Below are 15578 nucleotides of genomic sequence, written 5' to 3' on the forward strand. Positions count from 1 at the left end.
GTTTTACGCCGCTTTTAGCAATATTCCAGCTTTTTTACGGCGGGGGACACCAGACATGGGCTTCACATATTGTACCCATGTGGGGAATCGAACCCTGGGTCTTCGGCGTGACGAACGAACGCTTTAACCACTACGCTACCCCACCGCCACGGATCTGTTTTGACATAACTGGTCCACTAACCAGTGTTTGCCATGATGCAGAAAACCTGTGTATTTGCTGCATAAATTATCTCAAATATGCAGTGAATTTAGAAGCTTGCATCATTTTTGATGCAATGCTACTGGGCCCTTAGTTCAGATAATCTAAACTTCTAATGTACTATAATTTTGATGTACTATAGTTTAAGTTTGAGGACATATTGTAATTTGCTGTAATTTGCTACGTAGCTTAATGTTTACCAGTTAACTGCTCAGTGCTGATTAAATACCTGACCTGATTTCAGGTCCTGTCTTGATGAAAGTTCCAAACTGAAGTTGACTCCCCAAAACATATCCATGACTCCCTCTCATGACACCAGGGAGTTAGAATGACTTCTACATTTTAATGCCTAGGGCAAATACTGCACTAACACAAACGCTGGACACCAAATACCCTTTTTGGCCAAATAGTTGACTCCAACAACATCCAACTAACTGGACTAGTTAGTCAGCTATAACAAACAGCATGGGGCACTCAGGGCCTGGATGTCGTTGTACAAAACAACCTTAGCGCTAAGACTACCTTAAGCCTAAGTTAAGATATGGGAGCTAGCACAGGTAAATGAATCAACAGCACACCTGGCTGTTCCTCTCTCTGCACTCCTCCCTCGTAACAAATAGTGAACTGTGTCAATATTTTAATAATAGTTTGTTAAACAAATTTTTTATTATTAAATCATAATTCATGAAATTAAAAATTCACAATGGTAGAACAATTATAATGCATCATGCCAAATTAGAAAACGATTGTACTTGTAGTTTTTGAGTAAAGTGACCAAACACCTTCATGAAAAGTTTTTCTTGTTCTGGAGGCCTGTGGGGGAAATTACTACAAACGTTGGATACCAAAGACCTGTCTGGGGCCAAATAGTTCCTGTTGCAACAGACTAACTGGACTAAATAAGTCAGCTATAACAAACTGCGTGGAACACAAGGAACCTGTCATGACCCCAATCTGAGGTCCGCAAAGGATGAGTGTCTACTCACTTCTCCATGGCGATCATTTGCTGCTTCTGATGCTGGTAGTGATACATCTGTGCACTCTGGGCCAGCTTGCGGTCCCCGGGCGAGGGCAGGCGCTCCTTGTTGGGACCCGTCACCCCATATGCAGGATACTCTGCGTCACTGGCAGCCTTCGCACTGCGATTCAATCTGCAAAATTGCACAAGATAAATTAGTGAGTGAGTGAGTATGGTTTTGCACCGCTTTTTAGCAATATTCCAGCAATATCATGGCAGGGGACATCAGAAATGGGTTTCACACATTGTAGCCATGTGGGGAATCGAACCCGGGCCTTCGGCGTGATGAACGAACACTTTAACCACTAGGCTACCCCACGCTCTCCGTTGTAACTCAAACATCTGCCAGTAGGTGTAAATATTACAGTGGAAACAATACAACGGAAAGAGTAATTGTGATAGAACCAAGGATACTGACAACCTATCATATTTTGGAGATATTTCAATAAATATTGTACAGAAGCCATGATCAACACAAATCCAAGTCACAACCACCCACAACTACAAACCTTGGAGTTACTGCAAAACATCTGAAGAGCTTCATAAGACCTGCCCAAACCATGACTGTCACACTTCCAGATCAAGAACAGAAACTGTTCCTATCTTCATGTGTTACAGCTTTAAGTACTGATCCATGAGATGGAGATGGAGAACTTATCACACCATTGTACAAAGAAATCATCTTAGTTATCAGCTCCAGAGATAGCATAAAACTAGCAACAACATTCTGCTGCAGCAACACTGATGTCTGTATTCACTGGGCGATAAATCTCATATTGCACCCAAAACCAGGAACTATGGGGAGTAATATCTCTGATCCACTATTTGTGGTCATAAGCTATGAAGGGGTTAACGAGGAGATAGGACAACACTTACAGGGATAGCAAATAACAATACCTACTGACTGACAGGAGACTCAACCAACGACAGGAGCTCCATCTCCACAGTGCTGTCAATGCATGTCTATCAAGCATGTGTTCATAGAGAAACGTTGTTGTAGCGGTTCACTGATTCTTGAAACAACACATGACTACAACAACACCTGTGCTCATTTGGTGACAAGAAACACCTTCTCAGTGGTAACTACTTAAAATCTTGGATATATCGGGTTATCAGCTGGGGTATATATGGAACAACTTCATATCTGCAATATGGCTACAGCCAGAAGCCGACGTTAAACCCATAATCATCATCATCAATATGAATACTAAATGGACAGAGGCCAATGTGCAAAATATGCATTATGATGGAAAGCATACAGGCAATCTCCAAATTATCACCGTCTCCAACACTGTCAAACGTGTCAAACTGGCTCCACCTGAAGCACACATAAAATCCCCAATACGCATCACCCTTCTAAAAATGCAACTGTGGCAAAATAAACTGCCTGTGATCAGTGTAGGCCATAGATATCTTAGAACGTTATTTACTTCACTGCCAGGCTGTGAAGGATTTTGCGGATCTTTTTTAATTGAGGATTATTGATTAATGTGGTTTAAAAAAGATTTTATATCTGGAACTGATGCATTTTATATCTGGTCAACATGCATTATGCCAATTTGCCATTTATATATTACCCAACCAGTAACGAATAACTTTTGCTTCTTTAAATGAAATATAGTTATTTGCCAAAAGATACAGATGTGAATTGTTGCTTGTATGAGTCAACTGTAATCATTCTAAACCTCTTGGTCAAAATAAAAGATCACATAGTCTTATTAATGTAATTAAGAAATCCACTGGTTAGAAAGTATTTGACCTTATGGCATGTATATAGTGAGCGAGTTGGGTTTTACGCAATATTCCAGCAATATCACGGCTGGGGACGCCAGAAATGGACTTCACACATTGTACCCATGTGGGGAATCGCCTTCGTTGTGGCAAGCGAACGCTTTAACCACTAGGCTACCCCACCACCCCAGCAAGTGAGTGAGTTTATTTTTACACCACTGTTATCAATATTCAAGCAATATCACGGCGGGGGACACCAGAATCGGGCTTTACACATTGTACTCATGTGGGGAATCGAACCAGGGTCATCGATGTGATGAGCAACCGCTTTGACCACCGTCCCTGTTCCTCTAAAGAAGCAACAAACACAATATGAAAACAACTGACACAACAATAACGAAGACAAAGACAACATTGGAGTTTTTCTTCAGTAACAATTCAACTTGTGATCCCAGCAACACTCTTTATGTACAGGCTGTCCTCAGTGCCTCAGGGCGATATTTTCACAAATCACAAAGACAAAATGGCCCCTGGCCATGTCCTCCACTTGCCTGCCCAGTACTGGGGTATGCCAGAACTAGGGTATGCCAGTAGCTGGATATGTCAATACCTGCATATGCTAGTACCTGGGTATGCCAACACCTGAATATGACAGTACCTGGATATGCTCACACCTACAGTCTATAGGTATGGTAACAAAAGTAATTTCTTTAACCCGATGACGTAGTGTAAGTCCTGAAAGGTTATAAATATCTAAGAAGTTTTATATCCCCATAGTTTTATTCCCCATGTTCTTCAAGCTTGTGAAAGCAAATGAAAGACAACACAAAGCTACTGTCACTTGAACATGGACCGACTTACTAACAGAAAGCTATGCACACAGTCCCTTCCTCCTGAGTCTGTAATTTAGCACAATGAACACCTTTGCTGAACAGGTGTCACATAAAATAGGAACAGAAACTCACTAGTAAACTGAGGTCAGCTTAATGTAAAAGGTATTCTTAGGATTAGCTGAACTCTATCTCAATAGGACGTCCATGACACTATTTCAGATTGTTAGCATCTCAGGTAAAATTCTACCACATTACATATACTAACTCAGCTTTAATTGTCTTTAATTCCATGCTCAGGGGCCACCTAAGTCCGGAGTGGAAAAACTGACTGAAAAGTATTTTAAGAAAACAGAAAAGGCAAACCTTTGAGAGAACCAGTGTTTGATGGCCTCCAACCCCATCCTAGTGTCTGTGTTACTGGACCGTAACATCACAACTTCATGTACAGGGGGCTCCTAGGCTTGTCACTGACCATCACAATGGGTTACCAGTACTTTCAACTGAATGGAGCTGAATGAAATGACTGAGGGCTGAATTCTCTGTGGTCTATGAACCAGATTCAGTCTTGGGGGTAGACGATCTGCTCTAACAAGTCTTTTCTACCGAATGAAGTAACAGGCTTAACAGCAACAGGTAAGCAAGTGAGTATTGTTACATTTATCTGTCTCTTATGGTTATATGACAACCTAATCAACCACAACATTATCAGTCACAACCTAATCAAGCAACACCTGGGTAGTAAGAACCCTGTAACAAGACCCTCGAGCCAGTGACTGGGTTAGGTTTCATGACCAGTTTACAATATTCCAGGGACTTGAATGACAAAAAACCTCAGTACTCACAACTGCTAATCAAAGTGTGTATGGTCTTACACTGTGTTTAGCAATATGCCAGCTTTAACCACTAGGCTACCCCACTGACCCTGCTATTCAAACACGTGATTAAAGGTCTGACACAACAACCTTCTTCCATCTTTCACCAACCAATGAAACCATTAAAAGAAGTTAAGATAAGTCAACAAAAATCCTCTTTCCAATAGTTTCAAAGTGGCAACTTCCATCCACAACTTTGCAATGACATATTTTGAAAAAGTTCTATAAAATCTGGAATGTCTAATAGATTGCCAAGATTGTATGGCAGCATTTCCCAAAGGATATGGATAGTCGCTCCTATTTCAGATGCTTATCTGAAAGAAGTGAAAAACTCACAGATGATATCTGTAAATCAGAATCAACTGCACAGTATGTAACTATCATTCGGAATGCTCCATGCTGACCTTTTCAAGGCCACATGATTAGAAAACGTATAGATTGGTTGGATAAAACATTGTTCATTATTTCTTCACCTGCGGTAACTATACTCAGATAAGCCTTAATATGTATTTTATACTACTAGTTATAACCTGGATACCATTATGAACAGAAACAATGAGCTTACACTCTGTGAAAACCAGAAAATACTTGATACTTGAATCAAATTCACTCAACAACAACCTTTTCATGATTGATTAATATTTTTACAAATGACTTGTTAGACACAAAACCATAACTCTCTATATATGTTTACTTATAGAATATTTTTATTTGATGTTGTATACATATTGTATTTATATTAGTCATAACTGATGACGTCACATCCTCCATTTCATTTTGTATTATATGTTGTATGGGAGCGGTGTTAACGTAAGCTGTAAAGCTTGTTCACCTATCCTAATTCATTATCATGAATAAAAATATGTTTAAACCAAAACATTGTTTTCTTGTGACCTGTAATAGGTGTCCTTTAATCACTGTATAGTGATCTGATGTTTATGAGATTGTATGAATCGGTACAGTTATATCAGATCAGACTACCAGTGAAGATTCCGGTAAGAAATGGCCTCCAGCAACACACGCTTGTCAAAAGTCGACTAACAAGATTCGGTAATTAGGCTCACTGCCACTGTTATCCAACTGCATAGATTGACACTCTTCTGGTCAATCAAGTGAGGACTGTTGTGACCTGACAAGATTATTTACAGACCATTACCAATAGAAATTTTCGGATCCAGAGGGGGATGCAGGGTGCGCCTCTGCAATACTTCCTCCTGAAAGTTTATTAAATGACCATTGAAACTTCGGGTGAAAATGAAGTGTGCACCTCCCTTTTCTCAATAGTGTGCACCCCTTTTCTCAAAAGCTGTAATCCGCCCCTGCCATTACAGACCATTATAAGTTGTTCACTGGTCATGAGGGGGACATGGATTGATGCACTCTTTATGTTTGTTTATGTTCCCTAAACCCTAAAGGGTACATCAACCCATGGGCCCCGAGGGACCAGTGAACAACCCCTAAAGGGTACATCAACCCATGGGCCCCGAGGGACCAGTGAACAACCCCTAAAGGGTACATCAACCCATGGGCCCCGAGGGACCAGTGAACAACCCCTAAAGGGTACATCAACCCATGGGCCCCGAGGGACCAGTGAACAACGTATTTATCTTACCGAACACCTCAATGTTAATTTGGAAATGTTTGAAGCACAGGTATCGGACTATAACAAGGAGAACCAGAGTCCGACAATTAGCCAATGGTAAGAGTTCCGCCCGTAACCCCCGCTTGAAATGTATTCTATGTATTATGATTATTTCATGCAAGGGGTTAGGGTTTAGGTTTAGGGTTTACATTTAGCATTATGTTAGGGTTTAGGGTAGGCTTTCTATAAAAATCATCTATTCTTACTGTAAATCTTAGGCATAGAATGATGGAAAAACGGGGGTTACAGGCGGAACTCTTTCCTAGCCAATACTGACGACAAGAACATTTTGTAGAGTTATCTCCCTTCCACTGATTTTCAATCACAAAACATAGGTACTTTCTGTACATCATACGTGACTCAAATATTCAAGATAAAGAATTACTAACATGAAGTACCAAATGAATTCCCACAGTTAGGTATTCCCAGCAGGTAACATAAAAAATGTTACTCCTTTGTAAACAGGGTGCATAGAAAATAATAGGAGAGCACCCATCTAATCAGAAAATAACATTTATGTGTGAGGTAAGAATGCTATTGTTAGAGCTGGGTTGAACAACCAACTAAACAAACAAAATGTCAGGAGGTACCAGGAAAGGAGCTTCCAAATTGGTCCCATGATCGGAATCAATCTTTCAGCCATTTTAACACAACAGGTGATACAATTTGAGTAAAGGTCAACTTTGACCTACGCGATCTAGACTATCAGTTGTCACGCTTCCATTATTGAGTGGGTTAGATGGCTGGCTTTGTGTACTGGAGATTAGGTGCCTTACTCTGAGAGTGTGGGTTCGAATCCCAAATGGGACTAAACCCCAAAAGTGTACTCGAATCTGTACTTTGCTAAGAAAGTATAATTCAAAATATTACAAATTTACTCATGAGGAACACTCATTAAATCCTGAAAATAAAAAGGTAATAGGATTTTACACATGTTACTCTTACCTGTAATAAAATAATCCAGTTAAAAAACCCTTTCTGTGCATCATGTTTCTCTGTACAGGTCACACTGACCCTCCTGACCATGGTCATTGTATTTCAAGGCTTTCATCCCCCTCAGGCAATTTGTGCCTGCCTGTTCTGACACACAATACATTACCCATAGGCCTTCAATATGCAAGCAATCACAGCCATTAGAAACAATTGGGGGTCATCTCAAACATCCAAACTTATTTTTCATGTGATGATGACATTGATTATAAAATCAGGTAATTTAGATATGGCAGTTTGTATGGAAGTACTTCTACGAGGAAATCATATGTTATTCAACTGCAAAACAACTGGGACCCCACACCTTTATTACTTTGAGTTCCTAGGATTTGAAAAAACATCAACCTGGGTAAATTGGTGCTCTTTATTGCTTCTTCTAACAAGAACACTACAGGATTAGTAAAACTTATACAGGACAAGCGTAGGGCAATAAAAACAACATACCTAGCCTTAAAAATACTCATAATGTATTTAGTAACTACTAAAGTAAATTGTCTGTTCTGAAAATATTTCAAAACATAAATTTGTTTATGTAAGTTTTCACATAAAATATTTCAAAACAATTAAACATTTATGGTCTTTGCAGAAAATAATTCTATACATTGTTATGGGTGATGCTATATGTTTGAAAATATAATGTACACTTTAATATGTTGATGAGCATACATGGTGCAATTAGATTAGCTTGAGGTGAGGGGCATTCACTTGAATGAAATGAATTGTTACATAATTGAATGCACAGCTTGGGATTTGATGGATTCAGAAGGTTGCTTTTGTAAGTTAATTGGAAGTGGCCAGCTTATATAGACAATTTAGCATTAAAAACTAGAATTAGTGACAGAAGCTTAGTGTTACTCTGGTCTTTAATGGGGTAGTAGCTTGGAGACTTGACTTTTGCCATTTGTTTATCCATGATGTGGATGTTCAGAAGTTGCGTGACTGTGACAAATATGGAAAATCGTAAACTATGAAATCATGATGTCCACAGACTTGGAAGTGAGGTGACTATAAAATACAAGCTGCTAATGCCATATTGCTGTGCCCATAATTACTGTAAAGAGAATGCCCTCTACATTTATTATACTTGTAAACCAGTATTGTCTACTAACCCACTATTAGGATAGTATTAACATATGTTACATTTGGGATTACTTAATTTCCTTAAATGGTCATATTGTTGTGTAATCCCATTTAATTGTGTGAGTGAATTTGTGGTATACCCTTTTTTACACATTCACTCGTAACAACATGGATCTGTTTATGTTAGTTTCTACCGAAAATATTTCAAAATATAAACATTTGTGGTCTTTGCAGAAAATAATCCTAAACATAGATCTGTTCATGTCAGTTTCTACAGAAAATATTTCAAAACATAAATATTTGTCTTCTTTGCACAAATCTATTCATGCTGCTCAGATGCCAATCTGTCAGAAACGTCTGTGTAAATTAGTTCTATTGTTCCCCAAATCCCATGAATATGTCAAACAGTTGTTTTATACATTCACAGTGCCACTAATTGGTGTCTGTGGCTAATTATCACAAAAGATCAGTCAGTTCTTAATTAGCAGTGGGTTGACATACAGTCATCTGAGCTTAATGAACTCGGTTGTCTTTGTTCATCAACAATTAAACCTCACTGAATCATCAATCCCTCTAGGAACTGTATGTCTCGTTTGTAAATGTTAATCTACTTAAATCGTGAACAGTCCACCCTGTGACTTTAGCCTCCAGTCCTAAACCCAAGTGTCATAAAAGTCTGTTTTGTCTCGTATTATCTCACAATACCACATGATAACATTAAACTAAAGTGATGAATACAGCCAAGTTGGGGTGTAGTGAAAAGCCCACATAAAATCTCCAAATCATCAAGTTTGGGCCAATAGACACGAAAGGTTTTGGCACACACTGCAGTCCAGTATTGTTCTAGAAACAAACACCTATTAATACATCAGAAGCTGCGCAAATACAACAGTGAGACGTAGAAACATGCTACAAGCCATTAACAAACAGCCTGTAGTGATATACCTTCCATATCTCCCGCTTAGATAAAGCCTGTAGTGATATACCTTCACTGTCTATATACAGCCTGTAGTGATATACCTTCCATATCTCCCGCTTACATAAAGCCTGTAGTGATATACCTTCACTGTCTACATTCAGCCTGTAGTGATATACCTTCAATAACACCCATCTACATTCAGCCTGTAGTGATATACCTTCACTGTCTACATTCAGCCTGTAGTGATATACCTTCAATAACACCCATCTACTTTTAGCCTGTAGTGATATACCTTCAATAACACCCATCTACATTCAGCCTGTAGTGATATACCTTCAATAACACCCATCTACATACAGCCTGTAGTGATATACCTTCAATAACACCCATCTACATTCAGCCTGTAGTGATATACCTTCACTGTCTACATTCAGCCTGTAGTGATATACCTTCAATAACACCCATCTACTTTTAGCCTGTAGTGATATACCTTCAATAACACCCATCTACATTCAGCCTGTAGTTATTGCCCTTCAACAACACCCATCTACACATAGCCTGTAGTGATATACCTTCAATAACACCCATCTACATTCAGCCTGTAGTGATATACCTTCAATAACACCCATCTACATTCAGCCTGTAGTGATATACCTTCAATAACACCCATCTACATTCAGCCTGTAGTGACATACCTTCAATAACACCCATCTACATTCAGCCTGTAGTGATATACCTTCACTGTCTACATTCAGCCTGTAGTGATATACCTTCAATAACACCCATCTACATTCAGCCTGTAGTGATATACCTTCAATAACACCCATCTACATTCAGCCTGTAGTGATATACCTTCAATAACACCCATCTACATACAGCCTGTAGTGATATACCTTCAATAACACCCATCTACATACAGCCAGTAGTGATATACCTTCAATAACACCCATCTACATTCAGCCTGTAGTGATATACCTTCAATAACACCCATCTACATTCAGCCTGTAGTGATATACCTTCACTGTCTACATTCAGCCTGTAGTGATATACCTTCAATTACACCCATCTACATTCAGCCTGTAGTGATATACCTTCAATAACACCCATCTACATTCAGCCTGTAGTGATATACCTTCAATAACACCCATCTACATACAGCCTGTAGTGATATACCTTCAATAACACCCATCTACATTCAGCCTGTAGTGATATACCTTCAATAACACCCATCTACATTCAGCCTGTAGTGATATACCTTCAATAACACCCATCTACATTCAGCCTGTAGTGATATACCTTCAATAACACCCATCTACATTCAGCCTGTAGTGATATACCTTCAATAACACCCATCTACACACAGCCTGTAGTGATATACCTTCAATAACACCCATCTACTTTTAGCCTGTAGTGATATACCTTCAATAACACCCATCTACATTCAGCCTGTAGTTATTGCCCTTCAACAACACCCATCTACACATAGCCTGTAGTGATATACCTTCAATAACACCCATCTACATTCAGCCTGTAGTTATCGCCCTTCAACAACACGTCTACACAAAGGCCATCTATCCTTCAACAACAGGCTGTAGTTATCGCCCTTCAAGAACACCCATCTACACTCAGCCTGTAGTGATATACCTTCAATAACACCCATCTACATTCACCTGTAGTTATCGCCCTTCAACAACACTCGTCTACACAAAGGCTGTAGTTATCGCCCTTCAACAACACATCTACACACAGCCTGTAGTTATCACCCTTCAAGAACACCCATCTACACACAGCCTGTAGTTATCGCCCTTCAACAACACGTCTACACACAGCCTGTGGTTTTGTACTGAAGTGCTACCTTCTAGACCCGATGATCACCACACAAGCTGATTCGATTATGGTTTGTCTTAAAGGTTAATAGATCCTGGACACAAGACTCCATCATACTAGCTAACTGCGTCAGCAGGTGATCAGTGTTCCTCTTTAGTCAGCTTCACACAGCCACCAACCACTAACCAGCTTCATCAACACCCATATACCTGCATGAAGTGTTACAAGATTTACCAACACTGGCCAACAGTATAGCATATTTCAATACTGGATGCTTAGGCAATTCCTCAGCTCTGATTGATGGAATGTTTTGGACCCAATCAATATTTCTGTGAGCTGCCATGTTGTGTTTGTGGAAGCATGACAAATTCAATCAGGAGTTACTGGAAAGGAGGTACCATTATCATGCAGCAAGGTCCTGCTGACATATTCGTGGATTGGATTCATTAGTAATAAGAAGTTAGAGACAGAAATAAAACCTGGGAACAATCAGCACATATTCTCCCATTTCCTTAAAGCTGGGATGTATTACAGGGCTACAGATAAGGGGAGTGCAGGCGTAATGTACGCCTCAAAATCAATTAAGTACGACATAATACAGTCAGCTCTCTCGTTAATCCGACACTCGTTAATCCGACAATCACGTTAATCTGACAACAAATTAGGGAACCATTTAAAACAGTGATAATTACTCTCGTTAATCCGACATTCTCGCATTCCGACTCCGACACACCAATCTAGCAGCTTATTATTGTAAATACATTGTAAAAACATTCGTTAATCCGACAAGCAACACAGCCGGTCGGATGATCCGACCATATACAAACAATCACACGTGAGTGGTAATTAGCGTGTGCCTTAAGATTTCAAACGTATCGTGTACGCACATAAATACCTTTGTACGTCTAACATTTAATTTCCGTGCGTATTGTGCAAATGGAAATCTATTTCAGATAAATACTTGTCAAGTTTCTTTGGCGAAACACGATTTGACACATGAGGAAACCCCGACAGTAGGAATCCCTTGCGTTGCCATGCAACGATATGCGTCACTATTTTTCGATTGGCTAAAAACTACACTGTTCCTATTTATATCCAGTCGGACCTGACATTTCGCATCACACGGTCGCTCAGTTATTTCTCACGCGTCTTCAAATACAAATACATGGTTGGAAATAGGGATCGATGAATCGTCCAGACAAACCACATCACCAACTCGCTCACACAAAAACATGCCAGTACTCCTTCAAAATTCTCAGTACACCTCCACTTGCAATATGATGTGTAAGTACACTCGCAACCCCAAAAGTTATCTGGAGTCCTGTATTAGCACATATATCCTCATTTCCTTCAAACATATTTTTAACACATACACTCCCATCTCCTTAAAACTGTGATCTATTAGCACATATATTCTCATTTCTTTAAAACATATTATCAGCACATATATTTCCATCTTAATAAAACTGGGATTTATTAGCACATCTACTATTAAAGCCCGAAGCTAGTAGAAGCAAACTAGAAAAAAATCAGAAAAATAGAATTATGAGACACCTTTAGCCATAATAAATTAATTTACTGATATTTTCTGTCCTGTCTGTAACCATGGTAACTAACATATTTTTAACATAATAACCTAAAAACAGTCCAACCTGAGCAATATGATTACCTGAAACACAGGTAGTCAGTGGCTGTGTCCAGTAAAAACAAGTTCAGCTTTATACAATAATTTGTATTTGGTGATCTATTACATTGCTACATGCTCTGTAAATAAAATTTCCAATTTCATTTTGAAGTTATTGAGAATTTTTACTCAATAAGTCATCAAAGAATGGTAAATTTTATCTGAAAATCTAAAATGTTGCCCCATTTACATTCACATACTAAATGTCATTCAAGTGGGCAAGGTATTTTTTAACCCTTGAACACTATTTAATGCACTCTTGATACCTACACTGACACATACTACTACATTTGGAAATGAACAGATTGCAATTTATGCCACAAGTCTGAAGCCAAAGTCCATATAATCTCAGCTACGGGTCCATATAATGTCAGCTACCAAGTTCATATAATCTCAGCTACCGGGTCCATATAATCTCAGCTACTGGGTCCATATAATGTCAGCTACCAAGTTCATATAATGTCAGCTCCATATAATCTCAGCTACCGGGTCCATATATTCTCAGCTACCGGGTCCATATGTCAGCTACCAAGTTCATATAATATCAGCTACGGGTCAGCTACACAAAATCTCAGTCCCATATATGTCAGCTACCAAGTTCATATAATGTCAGCTACCGGGTCCATATAATGTCAGCTACCAGGTTCATATAATCTCAGCTACCGGGTCCATATAATCTCAGCTACTGGGTCCATATAATCTCAGCTACCGGGTCCATATAATGTCAGCTACCAAGTTCACATAATATCAGCTGCCGGGTCCATATAATCTCAGCTACCGGGTCCATATAATGTCAGCTACCAAGTTCACATAATATCAGCTGCCGGGTCCATATAATCTCAGCTACCGGGTCCATATAATGTCAGTTACCAAGTTCACATAATATCAGCTACCGGGTCCATATAATATCAGCTACTGGGTCCATATAATATCAGCTGCCAAGTTCATATAATGTCAGCTACCGGGTCCATATAATCTCAGCTGCCGGGTCCATATAATGTCAGCTATGAGGTCCATATAATCTCAGCTGCCAAGTCCATATAATGTCAGCTACGAGGTCCACACAGTCAAAATTCAACTGAAACTGATACTTATACAGCCATGCCTGATTAGCAGCCTGAAAAGGTTTTGGCACATTCCAAAAGACAGGTTTGTGTTACCTCCAATTATTAATCATCTTGTACAGTAATCAAGTGTTGAAGTATACTGTCCAAGAAACTTCACGACCACTTCCATTACATATAATACTTTCAACGGGAACTACACTGATGTGACGGAAAGCACAAGAAAGAGTGAGTGAGTTTGATTTTACGCCGCTTTAGCAATATTCCAGCAATATCACGGCAGGGGACACCAGAAATGGGCTTCACACATTGTGCCCATGTGGGGAATCGAACCCGGGTCTTAGGCGTCATTAGGCTACCCCACCGCCCCACACAAGTAAGAAGATTCAGGACTACACAATATCTAATCATGTAGTTCCAACGCTCACTCAAGTTAATCTTATTTCTAGTCAATATTCAGTCTGAGTTCCAACCACAATAGATTCCTCCACCCCCGCACACACTCCAACCACAAGTTGACAGATCTGCCAGAGCTTGAAACGGCTAGAGCTACTGAGCATGTCAACTTGACAATACTCACGCTTCCAGGAACCTGTCGTAAGACCCATGAGAAACGATCAATGAAATTAATACCAAAACAGCAGAGGAACTGACAGATATTTATTGCTGCCTGTAAGCCACGGGAGATGATTTCCTGTTGGGTAATTCCACAAACTGAGAGTCTTGATGGTAGCCAGCCAATATGAACAAAGCTCAATGCTAATAACGAAATAAAATGTGTTTAAACTGTTAGAATAAAATGTCATAAGAATAACAGAAAAGCACCATTTGAATGAATTTCCATACGTTCTCTGGGGGTAATTAACCGGCGTATCTCATGGTAATACCTTTTCCCATTAGCATCCAGAATAAATAACATTTGAAAGATTGTAAAAGTGGAATGTTAATCAATTATTCCATTGTCGAGGGATGCACCATTCCTTCCCATCCTGATGCTGGGGCCATTCATCCAACTGAACAACTGCAATGCAATTGGCAGAGTTCATGACTGGAAATTATATCTGGCTACCCACTTTATATGCTGTTTGCCCCTGGTCCTAAAACTACAGTCAAAAAACACAATTCTATAGAATGTTGATTGACCTGTCCTGTGCGAACCCTAAATCTGATTAATATTTGCCTCAGGTAATAGCTTTTACATTCAAAACATAATCAACTGAAAATGCCTCAAATAAATCTTTGGGCCATTAGACACAGGATTTCAGGACACTGTCCTTTATGAAGGGGAGATAACCCATCTCATACTACCAGACATACTAACTTGCAGTACCACTAAAAATCATGGGCCAATGAAAGTTAGCCATCTTGTTACACTTTGCAAATTGTGCATATATGAGTGAGACATTGAGTTTTTGTTTTACGACACTTTGAGCACTATTCCAAGAATATCACAGAAGGGGACACCAGAAATGGGCTTCACACATTGTACCCATCTGGGGAATCGAACACTGGTCTTCTGCGTGAAAAGCGAATTCTTTAACCTGCAGTAGGCTACTTCACAGCACATTTGCATGTATGAAGCACAATAAGCTTTTTGCCAATTGCTAATGAATTCATCAACTCAAAGGGAGTCAACCAACTGGAAGGGAGATAACTGTTAGGTAAATAACACAAAAGAACCTGAGTAAATACAGGATATTATATGAGTGCCTATGTCAT

At 39.4% G+C, this 15578-nt stretch overlaps 1 protein-coding gene across 1 annotated transcript in view; it reads right to left on the minus strand.

The window, feature by feature from the left end:
* LOC124280873 (neural proliferation differentiation and control protein 1-like) overlaps positions 1 to 15578 on the minus strand; it is a 73194-nt gene that overhangs the window by 7448 nt on the left and 50168 nt on the right. The window contains exon 5 of the mRNA XM_046716866.1: positions 1186 to 1350. Within this exon, the coding sequence (XP_046572822.1) occupies positions 1186 to 1350 (165 nt within the window). The remainder of the gene's footprint in view (positions 1 to 1185; positions 1351 to 15578) is intronic.

This window comes from Haliotis rubra, unplaced genomic scaffold, assembly GCF_003918875.1.
Source record: "Haliotis rubra isolate DU_JTF1 unplaced genomic scaffold, ASM391887v1 Scf1079, whole genome shotgun sequence".
In the NCBI taxonomy this organism is placed as follows: domain Eukaryota; kingdom Metazoa; phylum Mollusca; class Gastropoda; order Lepetellida; family Haliotidae; genus Haliotis; species Haliotis rubra.